We start from the raw sequence: 25863 nt of genomic DNA, 5'->3' as shown, positions 1-25863 counted from the left end.
AGCCTGGTTTATGCTATGGGATCTCCTCCCAGCCGCTGGGTGGCGCTGTCGCGGGAGGTCCGCTCCTCCCGCCGCGCCTCCAGGCCGCCGCTCTAGCTCGCCCTTCTCTCTGGCGCGGTCTCGCCGGGCCGCGGCTGACGTTGGACAACAAAGATGGCGGCGGCGAGCAGCAACTACTGGGAAGGCGAGTGGGGCCTGGGCGCGGCGGGGACGGGGCAGCGGCGGCCAGCGGAGCACCCCCGGGCAGCCGGAGCCGCAGACGGGGCCTCTCTGCCCGGCCCCGGGTGGGAGCCGGCGCGGCCGCAGGCAGGGGTGGCCCCGTCGTCCCCTCAGCCATGAGGCGGCTGTGCCGGGCTGAGGGCCCGTGGGGAGGGGGGACACCTGAACCCGACCCTCGCGGTCGTGTGGGGCAGGGCCTGGCAGTGTTCGGCCGTGCCCCCTCTGTCAGCGTGGGGCGAGGATCCCCCCTTTCCCCGTGGGGTTCCCCTCCGTGGGGTTCCCCTCCGTGGGGTTCCCCTCCGTGGGGCTCCGCCTCGTCCCCATGCACGCGTGCGGTATCCGGGGCCGTCTGTGACTTGTCCCCGCTCTCGGCCGCCCTGTGCAGATCTCCGGAAGCAGGCGAGGCAGCTGGAGAACGAGCTGGACCTGAAGCTGGTCTCCTTCAGCAAGCTCTGCACCAGCTACAGCAGCTCCCGAGACGGAAGGCGCGACAGGTATAGGTACTAGCCCGTTTCTTTATGTTTTAAACGCTGCTTCTGGTGCTTGCTTCGTTTTTATAATCTGCTTCATGCTGGTTCCACCTGTGGCTGTTGTGCTCAGCTTCTTAAGCAGCTTGTTTCAGCACTTCTCACTGCTGGTGTTGGGCTTGATGCAATATTGAGTGATACTGGGTTGTGAGTCAGAAAGGCGTGTGGGCTGCAGGAATGCCTTGTGAGAGTGTACATGTCACTGAGGAGTCTGTACTGTAACCTTGGGGTGTGAGTAGTAATGATGAGAGCTATGTGTTTGGTTTTATGTATATAATGTATATGGTTCATATATATATGAACCCAGTTCACGTTCCCTAATAGTGGGTACCATCGTGAGACAGCTTAGTTTTACCCTACTGATGATGTGTTGCTGCAATAGTAATCCTGCTTGGTGCAAGAGGAACTGCAGGCTCAGCCCTCTGGTGCTTGGCTGAGGAGCCACTGGCGTGAGGCTACCATCTGCGGGCTTATGAGTGAACTCCTCTAAGTCAGAATCCCTCCTAGATGCTTGATGGTGTGCTGCTGCATCAGCGGTCGCTCGAGATTGAACAAGACTAATTTCCTGGGTCAGAATGCATGGGTTAAAGCCCTTTCTGAATCTTCATTAGCAAAGACAGGTCTTCCTTGTAGGAGAAGGAAACCTCCTATCTTCAGACCCAGGCAGATGGAGCTCATCTAGCCTTGTGTGGTCTTCCATCGAAGAGAAGGGCACTTACAAAACCAACGACCTGCAGACTTTGCTGTCACCATCCTAGCTTGCTAGGTCCTGGCAGTTAAACCTCAGGTGTAAAGGGTGGGGCCAGTTGTGCACACACTGCACCTCACCTAAAGCATCCACAGCGCAGGCTGCAAGGGCTTGCTCTCACTTGTCGGTATGGACAGGAGACAGACAAAGCGGCAGGTGACAGGGTGCATGGGGAGCTGCAGAACCAACCTTGCATGCGGACGGACCAGCGCATGGGGAGCTTGAGATTGCCCCAGGAGATGACAGTCCTGGTCGGACACTTCCTGATTGCCTGAGCACCCTTTTTTCCAATCAGATTTGCATATCCCACATGCGCTTGGTCATCGTGCTTGTAGTAATCATGGTTGAAGCCCTTCCCAAAGCTTTGCTTGCAAAGCCAAGCCATCAGTTCATCAATATGAACCAGATAAATAGGCATGGGTATATGTATATGAGTAGTTTCTGTTTGCTTTAGACAGATATATGTTTGACTGAAGAATTACTTTGATGAAACTTTTCAGGTCTTTCTTGCTTATGGGCCAGGCTTGAGGTGTTCCACAACTCCTTTGTCCCTGTGTGCAACCTTTAAAAACTGCCATTCCTTCCTTATTAACTTTGGGTCCCAGCTGTGTATCAGTTGTGTGACAGCTCTATGGATGTATGTTGATGGTTTTGTTTGTTTAAGTTGATAATTGAATCCATTTTCAACCTTTCCATGAGCTTCTGGTTCTGGAAACCTGAGAGATCCTCAAGAATGATCATGTTACTCTTGAATCAGAGTCTTGGTCTCTCTTGTTTCTGGCTCTGTTGCTTGCTGTGTAATCTAATTGTTGTAGTTATTTTTGCTGGTCTTACTTCTCTTACAAGTAGATTACCAAAGCAAGGAATAGTCTTTGGAAGGTGTTAGTTGTCATGTTTACACACAAGCATACCCTGTGTTGTGCTTCTGTTCTGTTGCTTAGATGTGACTTTTTGTTGTGGTTTTAATTTATCTTAGAAAGCTTCTAGAGAAGGTGTGAAACTGTAACTGTGATAAATTGTGTGGCTTGCGTTGCTCTATAGAGCACTGACTGCTTGATAGGTTAGTGGGTTGTCCTTACACTGTGTTTAATTAAGGTGCCTTGCACTTGGCCTTGTTGAACTTCATGTAAAAGATTCCTGAGAGTCATGAAAATATGATGTCCTTTGCAGTAACTGCTCCTCTTTCCCCTTAGCTCTGACACAACTCCCCTCTTAAATGGATCCAGCCAGGACAGAATGTTTGAGACCATGGCTGTGGAGATTGAGCAACTTCTGGGAAAGGTAACTGTGGATTTACTTCAGCCTCTAGGAAACATTGCAGCGCAGGTTCCTGTGATGCGTGGTGGGAGATACTAATGTGGGTGTTAGCCGAGTGTTTCTGGAGGTACATGTCTGTTGTTAGAGCTGGCTCCTTCAACGTATGCGCTGTAAGTTTCTTCCAGGAATAAGCCATTTCATGGTTTGGTTTTGTTTTCCTTCTCCAGCTTACTGGAATAAATGACAAAATGTCAGAATACACAAATAGTGCAGGAGTCCCCTCCCTGAATGCTGCCCTGATGCACACGTTACAGCGTCACAGAGACATACTGCAGGTAACGCACCCGGGTCCTTCTTGCTTGTATTTTGTTTCTTTCTTTGGAATCATAGTTAACAGTGCTGGTATCACAGTGTGCTTCAGTGTCTGACCAGAGGATTTAAATGGCAGCAGTCTCAGCTCACTGTTCTCTCCAGACACCCCAATCAATGAACTTGAGTTCAAAATTGCATTTTTTGTGTCATATTGGTGATACCTAACTAAGAACAGTAGAACATGCCATTGTGTGTAGGTGTCTTTTATACAGCATAAGGGAAAAGGTAATGGATTATCTTGTCTGTGTGGCCTGTCACACAGCAGTGTGTGAACCTCACACATAAAGTATGATGGTAAAACCATCTAAACTGCTAAAAAAGGTTGAAGGGAATGTGATGGCTAAAACTACTAATTCATGTTAGAAATCAGCCATGTTTGAAACTGGTGATGTTTTTATGGCATAGTAGTGTTAATAAGACATTTTATTTAGCTGGTCATGTACAGTTTGGTTTCTGTTTCGTATCTGCATTTTATTAGTAAAAGCCATGACATTTATATGGAAAGCAGTGCTGAATACTTACAGTGGTTTTGGAGGGCACCAGTTGCCAATTTAATTGGTTTTCCAGCAGCAGTAGCTGCCTGAAGTGTTTTCAAATGTTGAATTGCAATTTGAACGTTAAAAGAGTTGCCTTCACTGCCCAGAAAATGCTCTTTTTTTCAGCTGATGTAACTTAACAAACCCATAAGCACCTTCACCACACCCAAGTAGGTTTTAGTAATTCAACCAGTAATGGGGAATTCTAACACAAAATGATAATTCATCAGAAAGGTGAAGTGAAATGAAACTGGGAGAAAAAATGACCATGGATTTCCCTCTTGTGACCTCAAAAGTTAACAACTACAGTCAGAGCAGTGAGTTTCAAAGACACAAAGCATTTCTGATGTTAATTTCAGAAGTTGGTCTTGCACTTTGTGTTAAAGAACAGTTTGCATTTTGAAGGATGGTTGGATCTTGATTGAGTGTATTGTGTTGTTAAACTGGGCTCAGGTTCCTCATTTTGTTTTATTACAGGATTATACACACGAATTCCACAAAACCAAAGCAAACTTCTTGGCAATACGAGAAAGGGAGAATCTGTTGGGATCAGTACGGAAAGATATCGAGTGAGTTTTTTGCTGTAGCAATGGTATGGGACTGTTCTTGGCAGGGGGAAGCTGGAAACCCTCTTGTACGAGAATCCTTGGCATAGTTTATTCCTCTGTACTCTGAATATAGCAAAAATAGTTACTTGAATTCACAGCTCTTACTAAGGTCATGTTAAGATTCTGTTTTGTTTTGTTATTGGATTTCAGATCATATAAAAGTGGGTCTGGCGTGAATAACAGAAGAACAGAACTATTCCTTAAGGAACACGAGCACCTTCGAAAGTAGGTGTAATTTATGATTTACTCCTTTTGGGGATGAAACATTCTTACTTTGAAGTGTGTGTGAAAGCTTTGTCCATTTGTGAATACGTGTGTCCATGGTGAAAACCTTGCACTTGGAATTGTGTGACAGTGCTGCTACTTATGTAGCTGGATAAACTTTTATTGCTTGTGCTGACTGAAATGTGTATAGTAGGTAGTGGTCGTGACTGTTTCCAGTGATTTCTGACTTTTAGGATCTTGTCAGCACTAAGTGATCCTTTGGTGTCTTCAGCGAGCTTTTAAAAAGACTTCTGAATCAGACCTTGCACTTGGCCTTTGCTTTTATGGCATAATCACTGGGATGAAGGTTAAAAAACTAAGACAAAGTCATTTGTCAGGCAAAGAAGAACGTTTTTCCTTTTGTCTCTACTGAATGCATACAAATGGTGATGGAAGAGACTAATTCCAGTGTTACACGTGCACTTAAATACTTGCAAATTGTCTCTAGTTTATTGGCCAAGGTAACAAACAAAACAGCACTTTCTTTTTATTCTTGGTGCAGAGAGAGCATTAGATTATGAGTAGCTGCTTTGTGTGATCCCTGTTCAGCAAAAGCAGCATGTTTTGACAGAACAGCATGGGATAGTTCATGTTTTCTAGGTAGTCAAGAAGTAGCACTCATCTTCATGCCTCTGTGTTCTTGACTGTCCTTACGCTAAACCTCAGGCTTGCACAAGAGGGCAGCCTTGCACTTGAAATAAATAAGTTACTCTAAAGCGACCTGTGGCTTTCTCCAATGTGCCGCCTTAAAGAGAGCTACAACTTCCAGCCAGAGCTGCACAAAAAGCTTTTACAAGAGATTAAACCCAAAATCTGTGACTGTGGCTTAGCACCATTTCATCCTCAAGTTTCTTTAATATCTTTAAAACTTAGAAATTAATTGATTTAAAGCTCAGATTATGACTTTTGTTAGGTTGTATTTCTTGTTAAAGATACATGATGACGAAATGTAAAGTTGCCAGGAAACACCCCCCCCTCCTCTTAATATTTTGGAGGTGAGTGTTACCTGAGATGTTGTACTTTGAAGAATTAATTAGATTTAATGAAGAATTAATGAAGAATTAATGCCAGTTAATCTGAGTAAACCTGATTCTTTCTAGATGTTGTGTTTTGGTTTTCCCTGTTTGTTTTTGGAGGGGTGATAAATGCATTCATATGTCTGGCATTTTGTTACAGAAGGCTACAAATAAGGTACTCCTGGAGTCATAAAACACACTTCCAAGAAAGTGACATTTCCCTGAAGGTGCTGTTCTGAAAGGGTTGAAACAATTGAGAGGAAAACTTCATTTTGTAAATGTTATCTGCAGGTGTCTTCAGAACTGGAGCCCAGCATTCGCTGATCTTTGATCTCTGTAAACATGCTGAGCTCTCCACTATGATTTTAGGGTAAAAATGCCTAAAAAATAGAATTAAATAAGGTGGTTTTGGAAACAGTTAAACCAACTTCTAAGTGATAACTTGAAAATGTCAAGACTTTTGAAACCTGTGAAAAGAGTTTGAAGAATGGGGATGGGAACTTTGCAAGTGTATTATTATATGCTGCAGAGGAATGAAATAACACTTGAGGTCCTTTCCAATCCTAACTATTCTATGATTCTATGAACACTGCAGGAATGATATATTTGTATCAGATGTGGGAGCATTCACTTGGTCTTGGCCCTGCTTAATTTATTACACAAAGTACTTTATTACATACTTTTCCATGATCTGATAATGGAGGATGTATGGGCTATTACCCACTGCAGAGAACCAGGCTCATCCGTCAGCCTTGTGCTTTATGCATTACCATGTGAGACAGGATAATCAGAAACTTGACTTTACTCTTGGCAGCTTTTCCATGACTGCTCTCTAAAAAGCTTGCTGGCAGCCCAGGGGGGTGTTCTTTGTGATGGTATCTTACTTGGGAATAGGATGAGGAGATCCATAAAGCTCTTCTCCAGAAGGGACTTAGGGCATAATCATAAAATAGTTTGGGTTGGAAGGGATCTTAAAGCTCATCCAATTCCGCCCCCCTGCCATGGGCAGGGACACGTTCCACTAGAGCAGCTTGCTCCAAGCCTCATCCAGCCTGGCCTGAACCTCTGCTTTTTGCCTGAATCCATCTCCTGTTTTTCTGTTCTATTCTGAATGTCATCTCTTCTGGAAGAAGAATGAAGGATAATCTGTTGGTTTTAATTTTCCATATATAGGTAATAGCAAAAAAAGGAGGAGAAATAAATCTGAGAGTGCAGAATTTTTATGAATAAAAGGATCAAGCATATTAATATAGAATGATAGCAGCTGAAGCACTTCACAAACCCTTGCTGCGCCTGTAGTACATAAACCTGCTCTCCATTAAGCTGTGAGGATCATGCATCCATTTGGATGCACTCTCCTGGGTGGGGCTGGCTGCTGTGTCAGTGCTGCTGGCACAAGTCTGGTGTGCACTTTCAGGTTAGGATCATGGTGCTGCTGGGATAGCCCTTGGGGTGGGGGCATGCAGGGCTCCCAGTTCTGGGAGCACTAGGGAAAACGTGTGGTGTTCTCTCTTCAGTGGAAAGCTTTGCTGATGCCTCAGTTCATTTTATAAATCAGCTGAGTCTGAGTTTTGTTGGAAAAGGAGATTTATCTAGAAATATAGTTGGCTGTGGATGAGTAAAGTTTCTAAGTTTCTCAGTTTCCCACTTCTATACAGGTAGTTCAAGAGATAAACCCAGTAATGCTTAACATTTTGTAATAAACTAAATTGAAATGAGTCTGGAATGCAGTTAATATTTTTACCTAATACCTCACACCTTTAATTGTGTCAGGTACTAAAGACCAAGTCTAGCGTGGTCATGTTTGCAGTTGCTGTTTGCTCATTTCTTGGGTTTGTGCCATTCAGTGAAGGTGTTTGTCTTGTCTTTTCTGTTTGTGTGCTTTTGACCAGGGAGATAATCAAGTCATCCATTTTCTTGTAATACTGTTTTCTACCTAAAGAAAACAATTTTGATGAATAGATCTGGCTTAGGGCTTGAAAAACTGCCCTGAAAAGTGCTGCCTCAGAGGAAAGAGTCAGCTTGGTGTTTGCCCTGAGAAAGTCTGCAGTTGTTGATGAGTGACAGTCAGTAAAAGGACTGATGTGTTTGATTAAATTAGCAATATTGTGTGTATGCAAATGAAAATTGCCCTTGTGTTGGTACTTTAATGGTAGGTGAATGAAACCCTATGAGGTGATAGTGATGAATTTGTGTAAAAATTGATGAGGGCTTCAAAAGTTTAGATAGAAATTACAGATTTTATTCCCTATGATGAATTCATTGTAAAACTAGATGAAAATGAGACCACTTCACTGATCACCAGCATTTGATGGGGTAGGTTTGTTCTGTCATCGTAGGGCCACTGTACAACTATTACTTTGTTACTCAGCTCCACGCTCAAAAACTAGACATCTGTCCTCCAAAAGAAGAGGCTGGTGATGAAGAGGTGCCTGGATCATGAGCTGTGGTTCTAATTGCTGACGTGTTTCTGGTGGGTGTCCCAGTGGAGGCTATCAGTCTATCTGGTAAAAAAGATTTCACCTTAGAATTATGAGGTGTGATGCAAGTAGATGAGATGAACCTGCTCAAGTGTTCCTTAGGTAAGGACATAAAACACTCCTGTGTGGCTTAAAATTTAGTACTGCATCAGAGGGTAGGGGGACCAGAAGAGATGGGTGAGAAATGTTGAAGGAGAAAAGGAGGAGAGCAAACAGATGTGTTCTGTATGGGAAAGAGGAATAAGAGAAGTGAGCAAAAGAAATAACGGGAATCTGCAGCACTTGTATAATGGTGCTATTAATAATACATACCTGATTCATGGAGATGATTAGGATAAACTAATGTTTGTGCAATACTTCATATATGTGAAGTACTCTGGAGTGCTAAATATTATCATGACTATTATTATTATTGCATTTCATGTTTCAGCAGAGCTGTGTCAGATTTCCTGTTGTTGTTTGGGCAGAAACTGCCACAATCAGTAGAGAATAATCACCGTGAAACTGCTTTCCAACTTTGTAATACAGCCCAGATCTTAATAGAGGGGGTGACCTGTTGACCATTTTTCCTCTAAATACTGATGTTGCTTACAGATCCTCACTTCAGTACTGCTTTGCACAGAGAAGTCAGCTTGATGAGGTATGGAGACACTTTACAGGGGTTTTGATTAGAGGTGTGTTGATGTTCTGGGGAAAAGCAACCAGTTTTCTACCTTAATTTAATTTCCTTTTGTTATCCCTGCTCTTCACACTCTGATTTCCATTCACCATGCTGTTGCTGCTCAGGTTCCTGTGGATTTCAGTGGACCTTCAGTACAGAATTAGAGCCAGAGTACTGCTGTTGCCTCCCCTTCCATCCCTATCTTCACCTCCAATTGCAGCAGGAGTATCACATGAAAGGGGTGTAAATTTTCTTGACCCCTCATGTTTAATCTGTCTCTCAGCACCCCAGGAAAGACAGGACCATTATCCATATCCAGTATCCATAACATGGGCTTTTTAGGCAGGGCTGTACACTCTGTCCGGGCAGCAGCACGAATAAAGTGGTTTTCAAGGAAGGGATTTGAACAAGGAGGATTTTTGGTATTGGAAAAGCTGACTTAAAGATGCACAATGTAATCCTGTTTGAAAATACAATTCTGTTTTCTCATTCTGCTCCATCTCCTATTGCTGCAGTTCTCTGGATTGCAGTTGTGCATCAGTGATTCCTTGCTTTAGCCTTATCTCTGAATGGGATTGAATGGGTTTTATCTCCAAACCTGCTGGCAGAACCTCTTGAAGATTCATGGCAGAATGACACAAAGCCACTTCCTAAATAGCAGGATTGGCTTCCCTGTTACAATCCCAGACTGAATAGGAGATTTGGACATATCATATACTTAACCACAACACCAGACTGAGAACAGCTTGTCTGTTTTCTTATTCTAATAGTAAATAATGCTCAGTAGGGGAGACAGTTCCCATCTTCTGGAAGAAAAACCCAGGAACTTCACTGCCTGTTATGTGGCTGTAATTAGAAAACTGTGAGCAAGTTATTGAAGTAGTTTAATGAGAATTTGAGGAGGTTCAAAGCCTGAAGGCAATGAAGGAAAATGCTCTCCTGAGTGTTGTTATTATTTATAAATAACTTAATCTAAGAATGTGAAAATCAGCCAAGGACTTTGTAACTTTCTAAAAATAGGTGAAGCTTCATTAGAGTAAAATCAAGTAGTGCTTTTCATCCTCCTGTGCTGTGTTTAGGGCTTTAAGAAACAAACCTACCCCAAAACACTAGACCAAAGAGTAAATTCATCTCCCAAGGTTTATGTGTATGCTTTCCTATAGAGTTGGATTGCTTTAAAAAATGCTGTAATCAATAATTTCCCTGTCATTGATGGCTGTTGTGATATTTTTATACCTCAGTATGTCTAAATGTACCCCCAAGAAAGAGACTGCAGAAACTCTGCCTGCTCTGTACAGAAACTACAGAACAAACCCTCACAACACAGTGTGAAAGAATTACCTGAATATACCATTGAAAGAAGGGTGGTTGAGACTAAACCTTGGCTCTGGTTCTCAGTTCTGGGCTTTGCCTTAGAAACAACACTATGCCCTTGATGAGGGGAGAGGGAGAGATACAAAACCACTCTTCAAACTTCAGAGCTCTGTGTTTGCTTCTGAAGTTTCTTGCTGGCTTCAGAAATAAACAAATCAGTGATGCATGTTTTATTTGTTTTTAGCTTTCCTTTCAACACTGTTTCTTAACTAGGACAGCTTCCCCCTCCCAAGGTCTGTATTGAAATTAGGACTTTGACAAGAGCTGAAATCCTTCTTGTAAGGGTTGGTTCTGAAAAGTAGGTGTGTCTTTTGACCAGAATCAATGACTGTGGAGTTTTACGGAATTTCTTTGTTGGAATCTGAGAATCACTTCTGATTCCAGTGCAGCATGTCATTTTTTGGCCAGTATGGCTGTGTACTTCTTTATTCTCTCAGGTCTGAAGTGCTTGCTTATTATTTGCTATTGAAACGCCAGTGAAAACAAGCTGTTGAATTTTGTTTGATGTGTATGGGTAGGTTAAATAGTGATTATTTCCATTTTTCTCAAATACAGAGTATACAGCTGGAAAGTTACCACATTGCTGTATAAATGTCATGCTTGAGCTTGTTTGTTTTGAATCTCTGTGCTAATGCATCAGACTGAGGTCCTCATCATCCTTGGCTGCTGAAGGGTAGGCTCTGCAGATATCTTAGTGTGTTGCTTTACCAGTGGTTTGATAGAAAACATTGGCTCCCATCTGCTGAGGGTAAGTAATCCATGGTGGTAAGCAGGAGTAGGGCCAGATTCCCACTAAAGCATGCCTGGTTTAGCCTGGTAGTAAAATTTTGCTTAAAACCTTTCAAGAACCTTAGTTTTGTTGTCAAGTGAAAGATGCAGAGTGCTTTCCTCTCACTTGAGAGACTTGTTTGTATTGCATAGTCACACTTCTGGAAGAATGCATCTTAGCATCAGACTTAGGTAAGAAGGAAGCCTCGGAACAAAATTGGATCAGAAGAAAAATGTGGAGATCTTTACCAGTTAATGAATTGCATCCTTAATTTGGATCGAAGACGGTTTAAAAGTAGTGTGCACTTTAAATTCTGAACCACTGGTGTTTGTTATGTTGTACAGTTAAATTTGCACTTTGAAGCGTCAGTTTCTGAAACTCAGTAAATGGGCAGGTAGATAGTTGTAACATGAGATACTTCAGCCAAGTCCTGGATGAAAGCCATACAGCTTCCTACACGTACCAAAGAAACCCTCAAAACCACAGCAGGTGAAGATGCAGTCAGGAAGTGGAATAAATTTCTATCAGTGGGTATTTCAGGCTTGTCATCCTAGGGATAACTCATTTCTGTGTTAGTTTCACTGGAAGTTAAGATGAGAGTCATTACAAAGCCGTTTATATGATGGGGCTCTTCTAGAAGACATTTCCCCCTCATGTTCTCTCTTCTTGGTTACTTAGTGTGTGAGGAGTAGGACAGTTTTTTTAGGTTTGTCTAGCTTTAATCAAAAAGCATAAACTGAAAAAGCAACACAACCTTTTTGTTGCCATACAGATGATAAACAGCTTGTGTTTCTTGCAGGTTGTGCATCTAACTTGTCTGTGTGTGCTCAACAGATGAGTAATGGCTGATTGTCATGGTAGAGCTCATTTTTCAACAGATCAGTGTTGGGTATCAAATGCTGTGTTGCTTCTTGTTGAGGGGTTTTCCTTTTAGTTAAAGGTATAATCTAAATTCTGTGTTTTAAACTGGAGGGAATGATGAAAACGTCGCTCCCACTGAAGGCTGGTTCTTCATGCAGCATGTGAAGTTTGAGGAAATGCCGATATAGTCCATTAGTAAGTTACTGGAATTATTCTGACAGTTGTGGTTACTGATAATGACTTACAGTAAGGCCTGCCCTTCTCAGTTCATTTAACTTTGTTCCTATGGGTAATATGGAGCAATTATATGGGAGGGTCAATCTATCCAGGAACTTTCACAACCATGAATACAGAGCTTCTGGAAACCTCATTATGTGGCCGTTGGTGCCATCCTGGCCTTGGTCTTGTGCTTACTAATAGGCAACCAGCTCGTGCACTTCATTAAGATGATAGGAACTGTTTTCATTTTAAGTTCTTAACTGCATTCTTTGGGTAAACTGTATGCTGCAGATTATGGAGAAGGCTCTTATTTCCTTATACATTTGCTTGAAAGGAAGAAGTATTGCTATTGCTCACCCTCTTGGGACTCTCAGGCATCAGGCACTCTCCCCAGTAGTCTTTAAATGTGCCAAAGAGCTTTCTTGGCTACCTCCTGTTTTTACAGAAACATTTCTTTCACTCTTGTTAATAATTCCCAGACAAGTCAATGGAGTTTAGTGGAGGTGCAGAATATATCTTTGGAAATCCAGGAGGAACAACATGTTGGTGTTCTGGAGTTGTGAGGGTGGATCCCTGTGTTTAGGGGGAGAGCATCACTTGGTATTTGCTCACATCCATTAAGTTGATGTTTAAACTGAGTTAGAACAACTCATCTTTTCATTGGTTATGGTGCATCTCTAGACATGTTTACAGAGGTTTGACAGCTGTAAAGAAAGTACTTCTGTTAGTTTATCTTAAACCCAGATTGTTGGAATTGAGAAGCTGTCAAGGCATTTAGTGCTGGAGCTAAGAGTCCAATTCGTAGTGAATTTTGTGTCATAGGATTGTAGGTTGGAGGGAGTAGGTTTCACCAGTTTGTTTTCCTGGAAATCCTTTGGCAGATTCTTCCCTACAGTGAAAAGCATGTCTCTTGGATGTGTTCTTTCCTCATATACAAGGTACACATGAACCATCTGGAAAGAAATGCACCAGCAAATAGTGTTAGTTAAGTCCTGCCTAGAGCAATAGGTTGTGTTCCAGTGCCTTTCATTCTAGATGTAACAAATTACTTGCATTGATTAAAAGCCATGGGATGTTGTGCCATTGTGCTTTTTTTGTTTGTTTTCCAATTTTGCAGCTATTCCTCATTCTTATTAAAAGTGATTCCTGAGTGTCAGGCTCCCCAGAACAGTGATGGGCAGAAATAAGTTTATTTATGTGTTGAGAGTTTGTAGATGTGATGTTGTTAATAATGTATTGTTCCTTTGGAGCAAATCTGTACATTGACTTAAGGCTTATGTTTGTGCTGGATTGGGATGTTTGATTGTTGTAGGCTCTTACCTCACCTTACCTACTGTAGCCAACATTACACCTCCTTAGCATTTAGGTTTATACTTTAATTAACATACAAAGGGAACCCACAGAAGACATCAGTTTGTGTCAGTATTTGAACCTTTCTCTGCTCTCAGAATGGTTTATGTAGGCAAACTGTTCAGCCCTGAAAATACCTATCTTGCCTCATGTCTTTGGTTTTGGGTATTGTATTCCCATGGTATGTTTGGCTCACCATGCTCTTGTGTTTGGTCTCAGTAACAGGCTTCTATACCAATTCTTGTCCTCACCAGCAGCTGTAGAAGACTGTTCAGAGTAGCTAAGCAGCTCCAGTGGAATTCACTCTTCAACACTAAATTGAATCAAGCTTAAGACAAGTCTTACAAAATGTGGAATATCTTGTTTGTTATCACAGAATGCTTTACATTCTGCTTCAGTTTTTAAATCTTCAGATTTTTTAGACTATGAGATACATCAATGACAAGCAGAAGAAATGAGCTGGTGTGTGGGTTTTTGGTGTGTCTGCACAGTGTTTCTTTCATTTGTGGGTTAGCAATTACTGCTATGGTGGAAATAACTGACTGTAGAAGTCTGATTTGTTTCATCATAATCTCTTTATTTGCATTACAGTATCAAGTGTGTTTTGCAGTATTTGCGCTGCTGGAAGCTCCATGTACCCTGGTGCTAGTGATTGATTTTGCAGCTAGAACAAAGTAAAATTATTATTTCTGTAATTATTCCTAATGAAAGTAAGAAAAGAGTTATCAAGTGCTAAGATGAGTTTATTCTAGAGGGGTTTTTCCTAATCCTTTAGAATTATTCTTTATGATAATGTTGCCCCTAATTTCATCTGAAGGGTTTAAAGTGCATTGAGAAATGAGTTGTGTGCAGATGAGTGTTACAGCTCTACTTCATTTCTCTGACAGGTGCTTGTACTGGGTGTCTAACTAGTTAAGTCAGCAGCAAAATCTATGGATGTGGGAGAAGCATGGTCCTTACCTGAGTAATCATACGTATGACTGAATTCTAATTGTTGGCATAGAAAATTGCTTAAGAGAAACAAATCAGAAAATGCCTTCTTTAGTTGTAAAATCTTGATGTGATGGACAGGCTCATTTTCTATCCTAGAGGCCTATTTCACTTCATTTCTCCCTTGGATTAATTAACCTGTCTGCATATTTCAATGACAAACTACACAATCTTCTGAAAAGAGCAGTTGCACAGAGGCCTGGTGATAACACGCATGACTGCAACTGTGGACTTGTGTCATTTATTACAGGAGGTGATTGCCTCAGCATCCTTCAGCATTCTTTTCAGATAGTATTTTGCAATGGCTTTGTCAAAATGCCATCTGTCTCGACAGGTGAAAGTGCATAACGTATTGAAACAGATGGCAGATCAGATTAATACTGCCCAGAACCATCGCCTGCTTACTTGGATGTGCATAAAGTGATGTCCACTGGATTGGTTGTCTTTGTTTGGAAAGCAGAACAACAAAGTCAAGAGATTTTGTTTGTTTTTCTTTTTAAAGAGCCTCTTTTTGTAGTGTTTTGAGTGTGAGTTAAGCAAAATTACCTCTTTCAATGATGTTTTTTATTCTGTCAAGCAGTTTGAAATGTTCATTATTCATAGCTGTGAGAGCATCTTCTATTTGTGTAAAACAGGTTATTATTAGTCAGCAATCTGCGAACTTCCCTTGGCTCTCTGTTGTACTTTGTGTTCCTCATCTCCCTTCAATCTGACTGTTAATTTCTATGGTTATGAAATACACAATGATGAAACAAACTGCTTCTGTCGGAGTGTTGCTCTAAGTGAAAGCTACAGTCTGTATTTGCCAAGAAGTTGGAAGGACTTTGAGATGCTGCGTGAGTTCATGTTACTGCCTTTAGAAAAGCCTTAAGCATCTGCTTAAACTGAACTTGGACAGGAAGTCTTCACTTCAGAACCTAGTTCAGTCTGCCCTTACTGTGCATCAGTCATTCTGAAGAGAATTCTTATGCATCTCCTCCGTTGAAACAGTTGGTGTGATCACCGTGTCACTCGGGAGGCATTGATCTTGTGCCTTCGGTTTCCCGTTAAAGGCCTTGTGTTGGCATTTGCATCTGTCTGCATTTGTTGCTGTTGAGAACTCTTTATTACTGCGTTTATACGTTTTTATTCTACGTGTCATCATTTTACAGGTAGCCACATTTCCAAGGTTTATTTTTATGGATGTGCACCCATACATACCTATATAAAAAATAATGTGGTATAATATAGTTGAATCTGAAGCTTTTAACTACTTTTTGCGGTTATGTCTCTAATAAAACTGCCTAACTATAGCTTTCTCTAACATAAAAAGCAGTGAGTGTCTGCTGCAAACTGGTAAGCCTAATTTTTGTGCTCTGAAAACCTTGGAGAATATCCTAGTTCACTTGAGGTCTCCAAATGTGTTCAACATCCCTGTCATCTTCAGCTCATCAACATGAACGTACTATGATTTCATCAGTTAAATGGACAAGGAGCTGGTGATGGCAGGTTGTTTTTTAATAGGACTGTTCTAGCAATGTTCTGTTCCACAGAATTTTAGTAACTCATTTCCAGCAAGGCTCTTGATACCTCTTTGTTATTAATTTTAAAAAGGATGCCTTCTTTTGCACTGCTCTTGCTTTTCAGGCTGTTTTCTGATGCTTTTGCAGTTTATTTTTATGCACTTCCCACATAATACACTTGTCTGTTAGAGGCTGCCTATGTTTGAAAGGCACATGCTCAGTTGAATTTTGTATCTTTGAGAATCAGCAATTGCAGAAATGTTAATGCATCACTTTGCTGCTGCCTTGGGACATCATCAGATGCTGTGAGACTTGAATCTCTTCTACTAATTTGTGTACAGAACCATGGTGTTTTACTTCTCTTTGCCAGTGGTAAATACCACACAGTGAATGAAAATGCTTTTATTTGATTCAACTGATGTACTTGCGACTGATGTGAATCTTTGGAGCGTGGCTCTGTTTTGGGAGCCCAGAGTGTTCCAGTTCCAGTGTTTTCAGCATTTGCTGCCCCAGTTGAGCTCTTCTCGACTTAAAATCAGGCAAAATATTTTTAGTGCTCTGTGTGCTGTCTCCATATTTCAAGCCCTGGACTAGACTGAAATAGCAACCTTTGTTTTCACTGCTTTTCACAGACAAATAAGGACATGCTGTTAGCATCTCCCCCCCCACCATGCACCTTACACACGCATGCACACACCGCACAGCGTGCTCCTTCCCTGTGCCTCCAGCTGGAGGTGTGGGGGGATCTCCAGAATTCCTGTGGGTAGAAGAAAAGTTCCAAATCAGGCAGCTCCAGCTGAGTCAGAGGCTGTTGGTACCTTCCCTTCCCTTCCTGAGGTGGCAGAACACTTGGAACAGGGAGGATGGATGATGAAGACTCTCATATTCTTTCAGTGCCTTTTAATCCTTTTAGTTTGGCAGCAGTAAATTCTGCTTTCATACTGGAAGCAATATGCAGTGCAATGTAGAACTCCTTTTTGTTGAATTGATTTCCTTCTTGAACTGCAAACTTGTATTTTTTTTCAGTTATTCTACACAGGTTTACCTAAATCTGTGGTAAACAGAGCAATTGTAGGGATGTATCGTTGTTTCCACAGGATGGGAAGCAGGGATGCAGTCACCTATTTGTGTCAGTGTTACATTTGAGACATTGATTGCTGTAACAAGGTATATTTTAGACTGTGATTAAAAACCTGTCTATAAGAACTTGAGTAGAGAAAAAGAGGAATTGCTCCAGTCTTCTGAGGATCTTGTTTGCCATTCCAATCTCGCACATCCATGTTTAAATGACATGTTCTCTCTGGTGCTGTATTTTAGGCTGTCCTTTTCCCAGCAATGCTCATAGAACTCAATTGATGTGAGGCAGTGAGAGGGAAGGGGGATGCGTGTTATCAGGATCTTTTTCTTACAGATGGTGTGTATTCTGTTTCCCATAAGCATCACTTTATTCTCATCCAACTGCTATTACTATAGAAAGAACTTGCCTCTAACCACCATAGAACAGTGTTTGGTAAACCAGCTCTGCAGCAGTGTTCTGAGATGCTATTACGTGGAACCAAGTCTCAGCTTCTGTTGGTAATTAGGGTTTCTGAAAGGGTAAGCAGGAATGGCCAGGATTAAAAAGCAATAAAATTAGATTCTTTCTTCCCCAGTACTCATTTGCAAACTCTCCTGAGCACCTGGTACACATTAGGCTAAATTAATGCTCATTAGCCATGAATCATGGAGCACCTGCTGTTGCATACAGGTAGGAAATGCTGCTCCTGAGGAACACTGCCTGTCTTCCCCAAAGGCTTCTATTAGCTATACCAAATCTATGTAGTAGCAAGAAGTGAAATAAGCCATTCTAAGGGTGAATCTGTTAAGATTTGTGTTATGGTGACCCTTGATTTAATAATCTAAAATAATACTTAATGTTTGTTCCTTTTTTTAACCTTAGTTCTTTTTCTTTTGGCTTTCAGCTCAGATCGACTGATAGAAGAAACAATAAGGTAGGAATGAACATAGTAATTTTCATTATTTTATGCACAATTGGCATTTGCACTGAATTGTTTCTAAAGCTATCAGTCATTTCATTTGTACAATAACTGTATTGTTTGCAGCTCCTGGGTAATATTACGGTGACGCGGTGGGATTATTTTTGTTTGGGGTTTTTATTGTTGCTCAATGCTGAAATAATGATGTTGCTCAAATATTTTATTCATCTTAATTTAGAAAATCTACATTTCTATTCAAGGGCGAATAGCCCCTACAAAAACAAAGAGAGTGACTGAGCAGAATGAATGTCAGGTTGAGCTGTTCAGGGCTATTCCTATAGTCAAGATGTTTCTTCTCATCGACACTCTTCAACAATGGGATTTGCTGTAATCCTTCAATGTATTCAGCATGCTGCTGTGCAGCTAATATAGATAAGGGCTCTTACCACAAGGGCTTAAGAGGTTTTTACTGTTGTGTAGTTATTTATCGTTGGGGTTTTTTAACATAGTTTGAATACTTAAGTGATATCTTCTCTATCTGCTCTAGGAATATTAAACCATAGTATCACCAATGACTTGTCTCATCTGTGCCCTTCCCAAGCTTCCACTGAACTCCGGGATTTTGCAGACCAATATTTCAGAGTGCCCAAGTTAATGGTTTTAAAGTTTAGATTATTGCTTTTTAAATAAAAAAAAGGAAGAAAGAAAACAAGAGAAGCTTTCAGATAATGCATGTACTGGCATAAGTGTTCAAGGAGAGTAATTAGAGGTGCAGCAAGGCTTTGTGTCTATTAAGGGCTGGCTAGCTTAAGTACACACAGTAGGCTCAGTCTAATTAACATGGTGGAAGAATGTGTTAAGCTACATTAATGTGCCGTGATGAACCAGAAGGAGTGAGAGCAATAGTGCCTGAAATGTGGGTATAATCTCAAAACAACTTCATAAAGGTATTTGCCAAACTTAGCACGGTTCTTGTCACTATTTGTTTTTGGGTTCTAGGCCTCTCCTGATCAAAATTCCTCTCCCTTTTTGTCATACTTGTAGCCCTCTCGTAAAAATGCTCAACATTTGTTGAATCTTACGTGCTACCACTCCACTAGCTAGAGCATTAAACAGCATATGGTGATTTATTAAGCTTAATATCCTGCAAAATTACTTGTATTTTATCCTTTGAGCACTTAGCTTATTGATTAAATGCCATCAGAGAAGCTGAGACTGTGTGTGATGAGTGAAGCTCTGTGTTAATTTACCTGTGCAAGGGAATGTAGCTGTGGCAGATGGCAGCTTGAAGCAGGGCGCTTGCCTGAATGCTCACCTTGGTTCCTGCATCAGTTCTGAGCCTACTCAGAAGCTGTGTGGTGACATCAGGTACCCAGGCTTGTTTCAGACTGCTTTGAGTTTAATTCGTATGAGCTGCAGTCCTGTGGTTGACTTCAAGTGATTGCTTCTCAAGTGGTAATCCCAACTCACATCTTGGGTCAGAGCTCCTTGGTGCTGTTTACTGAAAGCATTCCTTCTGTTAATAAAGGAACCCTAATGTTTAAGAGGCTGGATTTCAGCCCTCCTTGTTGCACTATTTATTATCTAGAGTAAATTAAATACTTGTTGTAGTTGCCAAAAATTCTACATTTCTTTTTGTAGGCAAAGATGTCATTTAGTGACTCTATTGAGCAGGAGAAGTAATTTCATTTATAACATCTTAATTCAATTCCCACTATTGAAACCAGGTGAATTCTTTTGTTTTACTCTTTTTCTTGTCATCCCCAATGATTGCAAGTATTCAGGTATGATATTAACTGGTGGTAAACCCTGCCGCATTTGAAGTGAATTTTCAGATAGAAATTTACCCAGCTTGGGATCATCAATTGCTTTATCTATTGTAAACCAAATAAAAGAGGGAATTGTGCGGGGGAAGTTGTTTGAATGCAGATTCCTCGGGTGAAGTGAGATGTAATTAGCTTGTTCTGGCTACTAATACTGCTCTGTCTTCAAGGCTTACATCTGCTTCATTACTCATTATTTGGGTGCAATTCAGGAAGTCAAGAAATCACTTTGTATTTTTTTAGGGGTTGTTATTAAGCAGCGATTCCAAACACTGGAAAGCATTTTCCTGTGGGAAGAGGCTTCTGTTGCCAAGCTGCATAACAGTGACCCCACTGCCAGCCACTGCAGTTAGCAATGATGGTGAAACCCTTCCTCTAACTCTCTGTAGAGCACTGAAGAGATGCCAGAATTGACTCTTCCTCTGTGTGGTTCCACCACGGGAGCAAACATGTGCAAGACAATATACGGGCACCTAAGCTGAGATGATTCAATAACTCAAGTGATGAGTATGGCTGTCCTTCCAGATGTTTTGATAGTGCTGAACTTTTAATCCATTTTTAAATGGATTATGTGATTTAGGTTCTTACTGCAGCAGACTTCTTTCCAGAAACGAGTGGGATGTGATACTTTGTACTGCAGTTCTTCTGGAACAGTGCTCACTTCTCTTGGCCAGATATAGATAGAAGCATAGATTTTGCTTAATATGTTTTGTGTTTTGGGGGTTTCAGTTTCAAACATTCACTTTTCCAAAATAGCAAACAATTTATTTCTTCTTTTCCAACAATTTACAATTTTAGGCTGGCCCAGTTTGAGTTTTTTGTATTGTTTTGCATGCACAGTGTGACAAGTTCTGAAGGTTTTATTGTAATACTCTTCCTGAGGCCTAATTCAGGCTGATGTGTCAGTGTTTGTATGTTAACAGATTGCACGGCTCCCAGACTAATCCCATAGACTTAACCAAAAAACCTCCTTATGTATTTGGGGTGTTTCTTTAGGTTATAACTAGGATTTAATAAAAGGAGAAAAATCACTTGCACTGAACCTTGACTTTACAGAATGGAAAGGTAAGAGTTAGATTTTGAGTGCTGGCTCTTTTCAGAACAGCCTCACCACAGTGTTTGAACATATACTCTCTTTGTTTTCATCTTGAGCTTCATCAGCAGACACCACAGTCTTTAAAGTAATTTGAAAGATTGTGTGTGTATGTATGCCTGTGTACACTGGTATTTATAGATACAAGTATGTACACACAAAGAAGTGATATAATCAGAATTTGTAGCAATTTAAAACCAGAGCTTCCATTTCTATGCAGAGTCACAGAGTCCATTCCCTTAATCATAAATGTTGTCATGAATTTAAATGAGCAAGTATGATTCATGGAGTACGAAATGAAGCCCAAGTTCCAGTAATACATAAATTATTTGATTTTAAAAAACAGTCCTTGTAACCTTTAGAGCTTTGTTCTAGTTCCTCATCAATGTGGATTTGGCTGAGCTGACTCAATGGATGCAGCAAAGAGTTGACTTTTAGGTACGTTTCACTTGGTGTAATGTCCTGTATGAGTGTGGCTGCTACACGGGGTGTAAATACCTAACAGCTCAGTCATTTGTCTAGGTAAAAACACTTTCTTCCAAGTCAAGGAGCATTAAAGATGTATCTCTGCATGTTAAACTAGTTTCACTGCTGGAAGTATTTAGCACTCTGTACTTTTCCATGCCAGTGAAAACTGCAAACTACACACAAATAGCAGTTGTTTTGCTTTTGAAGTTGCTCACATACCCCCAGCACTACTGAACATTCCAGGATAAACTTGAAATATAAGTGAAATTCTGAGGAAATATAGCTGCAAGCACAGGAATTTGAGATGCTCCTGCTGATGTGCAGTAGAGATGAATGGGCTCTTTGTGGCTGTGACCTGGGGCTTACCTAGAAGAGATCTCTCCAGTTATGCAGCAATCTTTAATATTGTACTTGAGCCGTGTTTTAGTGTTAAATATAGAGAGCAGGATACCATCTGGTTTTAGAAACTTGGTTTACACCCAACTCTGGTAGTTGAGGCCAGTGCAGCACTGAGAACAGTTCCTGCTGGTTTCCAACTGAAACATTAAATCGGGATCATCTTGATTCCAGTAAAAATCATTTAATCTTTTATCCTAAACGCTGTGTAGAAGTTCCATAGAGTGAGAAAAACATATTCTTAATGTGGGGAGATCATGGTGTTGAGTAAGTAAATGGAGCCAATATTGTGAATGGGAAGAATATGATTAATTTTCTCTAAAATGCATTTGTCAGTGAACAAATGGCATCAGTAAGTCAATGAGCATATGTTAGAGATGGGAATGAACCCAAAATTGGCTAATGAAGGATATGAGGAAGCTGCAGTACTTAAGGCTGTACAAGACCAGTCAGAGGACTACTCCCCAAAAGCTGTGTGTTTTCTAATAGCTATTCAGTTTAATAGTTTCATTTATAGATATAAAGGTTTAGGCAAACCAGCTTGTGGTTTGGATCATCAAATTATACGTGAAGAACAGTGCTTTTTGCTTCAATTTTGCTTCAATTTTGACTTGTTCATGGTGGCTAGAGTCCAGTTAAACTCTTGTTCATGGAGATCACAATTCCATTTCGTTACTAGACCGTATCATACTAAAAATTATAATCACTGCAGGCTTTTTCCTCTGAGCCCTTCAGTAAAACTTAGCCCATTTTTCTAAGTGATGGATAAAAGAAGTGAAGAAGGTTCCAATCTTGTAATATGTAAACTTAAACAGTTACTGCCTCTTTATATGAAGTAGGCAGCCTCACTCCTCAGATGTTAAAGCAGGAACCTTGTGTTCTGTGATAATCTGTAATAACAATTTCTAAAGGCATTTTGGAGGTGTCTCAGGAACACTTTATGTACTGGCACTCATCTTGTATTTTCACTTCTTTAAATTAATGGATACCTTAATGAGTCATTGGATGCATCTTAGGAAAACACATGGCTTAATTCAGGAGTGCTTTGGGCAATGCTGTATTAAAACTTCATCTGGACAAGTATCAAGTCAGTGTGGTGGTATAAGGTAAGCTCTGGGTTACTGAGTGAGGTTTCATGTGTGCAGCTAGGAAAGTGTTTTGTTTTCTAGCTTGGTTCCTAGTAAAGTCTCCCGAGTGCTCTTCTCAATAGCAAATGTGATGGTTTTGTGAGTTTGATGCTTTTTAGAGGACTAAAATACCTGTATGCTGAACTGTAAATGTATATAATCTGTCCAATGCTGTATCTTCTCACAGGTGATATGATTTGATGTACTTGCTGTTCTAATCTTGTAGCCTTTTTCAGCCTTTGATGGTAACTGCTTTTTCTATACTGATATACAGCTGTTTATTCTCTGTTCATGATATCTGTTAACACCTTCTCTTAGCTGCTTTTCTTTGTATGCTCATAGGTAGGCAATATTTTGATCCTTCTTTTCTCCTCCGATTTTTCACTTTCATTTCTACCAGTTTTAGTCCTGAAAAGGCTGTCCTGTGTAATGGAAATCAGTTACAGTAGATGAGTTACTGTATCCACAGGAACAAGCACACACAGTCTAAGAGAAGCAGCTTTATAGACTTTCTTCTGTTGTTTTTGCAGATACTGGCAACCCCTTTATAAACATCAGGAGGGTGACTTCAAGTCCTGTCACTTCCAGTTAACCATCAGTTTCATTTTCACTTTGTGCTTATGTGGCACTTCAAAAGCATAGAAGAAAAAAATACTAAGTAGCCAGCTGTAGACAAAAAAAGCTTGAAGGTTTTTCCTGGTTCTGCCCTAAAACTTCCCCTTTTATATTTATTTTTTTAAAGCTAATACATCAAAATGGTATTAAAATGTTAAATCTTATAGAAAATGCCAGGGCTTTGCCTACGTGTTACCAAACTGTTTGTAGTCTTTTTGTGACTGATGAATCTTCAGTTTCCTAAATGTATGTCCAAATTTACCAGAATGCTAAAATAAGCTTAAAATAATATATTGATCTGCCCTGTCAATGCATGTTGTTCTATTTAAAAGAATTCCCTATATAGAGCTCTTGGAAGAGTATTTTCTGTGACCTGAAAGCTACCAGAGACATCAGCTGACCCTGCTGGCCCCTCTCTCTCACACAGGTTTGTGTGATGAACTTGTCTTGCTTGCCAAGGTATTCTTCTACTGCTGAAATCAAAATCATACCTATTATAACACTCAGTCTTTGGCTTGGTGATCTGTTAGTTTTTTATGGACAAACCGGTTGGAAAGGGCAGCTTCCACCTGTGGTAGCCCTTTTCTTCATCTTTCTTGAAGTTTGCCTTATCAAGGGCTATTTGAGATGGAGTAGGCAGATATAATGGAAGAGAGCCCAAAGGAACTCATTGCTCCAGAAACACTTTAGGGATCATTGATCCGGGCTGTTTTCTTTGTTAAGATGTTTGTGAACTGTGATCCTGACCTTTTGCTTTAAGACTTGAAGGGCGGTTGTTAGGCTTGGCTCTGCTGGATTTTGCCTGCTGTTCCCATGAAACTGTCTGCAGTGTCTTAGTAGAGAAGCCAATGGAACACCAGATCCAGAGCTGCTCATTGCAAGTATTTTGCTTCCAGAGAAGCTTGAAATAAGTTTTACCAACCAGTCTTTGCTGTAAAAGCATTGGGAACACCTGTTCTGTGCTTACTTAGTGTATAAGTACAATTTGTGTGACTTTTCCTACCAGTACATGCAGCTAGACCATGTATTAGTGAAGAAATAGAGTATAAAACTTACATACGCATGGATAATATTCTTAATTAGGACCAGAAATTTCTCTCATCTATGCTTTGCTGGAAGCATCATTTGATATGATTTCATTATACACCAGCTCCCTCAGCTCCAGCTTCTGGAAAACAGGTTGGGCTTACTGTGAAGAGATGTTAATGCAGGAGTATCCAACCTTCACCACTTCCCTGGAGTCAGGGGACAGTATTACTCTTGAGTCAAAGCAAGTAGATCCCAACATTCTGTTTGCTTAAATGTCTCCAAAGACCTGGTGACTGTATGGCCCAGCTTGATTGTCCAGAAACCTTCTGTGTGAGGCTGTATGAGCTGTGTCAGGTCTCAGACTGCACTTAATGTCTCCTCTCAACCGGCACGTTCACTTTGCAGATTGGTTTGTAACTGCAAGTCAGGGTTTTATTATCAGGGAAGTATTACTTGCTTAATACTTCTGTAGCCATCATACCCTGATGGCAGACAAGAACTTTCATATGAAAGAGTGAGAGTAAGTATGGGACTTCTCTGATTAAACAAACTTCTAAATGTAAAGCCTATGCCAGAAGAGTACCTTTAGGTTTGGTTGTAATGTAGTGCTGTTTTTTGAGCTGGTGGAGATATGCCAGACCCGTGCCTGTTTCAAGAAATCTTAGTGTTTTCAGTTGTTAATGGGTCATATAAAAAGAGAAATCGTGTAAGTGTAAAAGATAAAGATTAATGGAAAAAATGTGCTTTCATTCATATGGCTTCATCTCATTCATTGTTCTCTAAAGAAGTGTTGCCTTCTTGCTTTCTTCTTGTTTTAGTTCTAGATTATTCTTAGCACCAGCAACTTGATCCACTCTTCTTCTTTCTCCAGCATTGCCATGGCAACTAAAGAAAATATGACTTCGCAGAGAGGGATGTTGAAGTCAATACAAAGCAAGATGAATACCTTGGCTAGTATCCTTCCCTAAAATACTGTGCTGCCAGTGCAGAAGAAGAGGTATAGTACAGTTTTCCACTCTTGTCATTTGGGAATCGAAATGCTTTGCGATGTCAGTGGCTAGATGATGACTGAAGCATCTTAAAGAGGGATGTGGTGAGTAAGTTGGTTTTACTCAAATTTAAATACTGCATATACATCAATGTAGCTTAATTTTCAGGTGGAGATTTGCAGCAGCATTTTATGGCCTTCCCTGCTGTGTGGTTTTGTAAAAATGTAATTTCACTTTACTTCTTGCTTTCTGCTTTTAAGATTGTCCAGAGCTGAAGCTTGGCATACATTGCTTCTTGTTATGGTTTACAGCTGAGTATTCATGACCTCTTGCCTTGTCACACTCTTGGAGATGTTCAGACTTTGGCTCCTTGGTTTCTCTTCGTATTCTGTGCCCATGGCTAAAGAATGTGCCAGATTGTCAAGTCACACGTTTGTCCTTTTCCCACTTAACTCCTTCCTGTCATAAGGGCCCAAAGAACAACATTAACATCATTTGATTAGGCAGATTACATCCTGAAGAGATGGATCTTGGTAACCCATAAATTTCATTACAGTTCTTAGCAACTGGCAAGAACAAAAAAGATTCAATAAT

The 25863-nt window shown here is 40.7% G+C and overlaps 1 protein-coding gene across 2 annotated transcripts in view; it reads left to right on the top strand.

Annotated features, from left to right (window-relative positions):
* Nucleotides 1-127: 127 nt before the first annotated feature.
* GOSR1 (golgi SNAP receptor complex member 1) overlaps nucleotides 128-25863 on the top strand; it is a 28369-nt gene continuing 2633 nt past the window's right edge. Inside the window, exons 1-8 of one of the 2 annotated variants that reach the window (XM_034068933.1) lie at nucleotides 128-184; nucleotides 605-713; nucleotides 2688-2775; nucleotides 2979-3086; nucleotides 4137-4228; nucleotides 4418-4492; nucleotides 17715-17744; nucleotides 25152-25234. In XM_034068933.1, coding sequence (XP_033924824.1) covers nucleotides 154-184; nucleotides 605-713; nucleotides 2688-2775; nucleotides 2979-3086; nucleotides 4137-4228; nucleotides 4418-4492; nucleotides 17715-17744; nucleotides 25152-25234 — 616 coding nt within the window. In that variant the 5' untranslated portion in view covers nucleotides 128-153. Of the gene's footprint in view, nucleotides 185-604; nucleotides 720-2687; nucleotides 2776-2978; nucleotides 3087-4136; nucleotides 4229-4417; nucleotides 4493-17714; nucleotides 17745-25151; nucleotides 25235-25863 lie in introns of both variants that reach the window. The other variant, XM_034068932.1, reaches the window with a different exon arrangement.

This window comes from Melopsittacus undulatus, chromosome 13, assembly GCF_012275295.1.
Source record: "Melopsittacus undulatus isolate bMelUnd1 chromosome 13, bMelUnd1.mat.Z, whole genome shotgun sequence".
Lineage (NCBI taxonomy): Eukaryota > Metazoa > Chordata > Aves > Psittaciformes > Psittaculidae > Melopsittacus > Melopsittacus undulatus.
The sequence above is the reverse complement of the archived record's forward strand: the minus strand, read 5'-3'. Positions and strand labels throughout refer to the sequence as shown.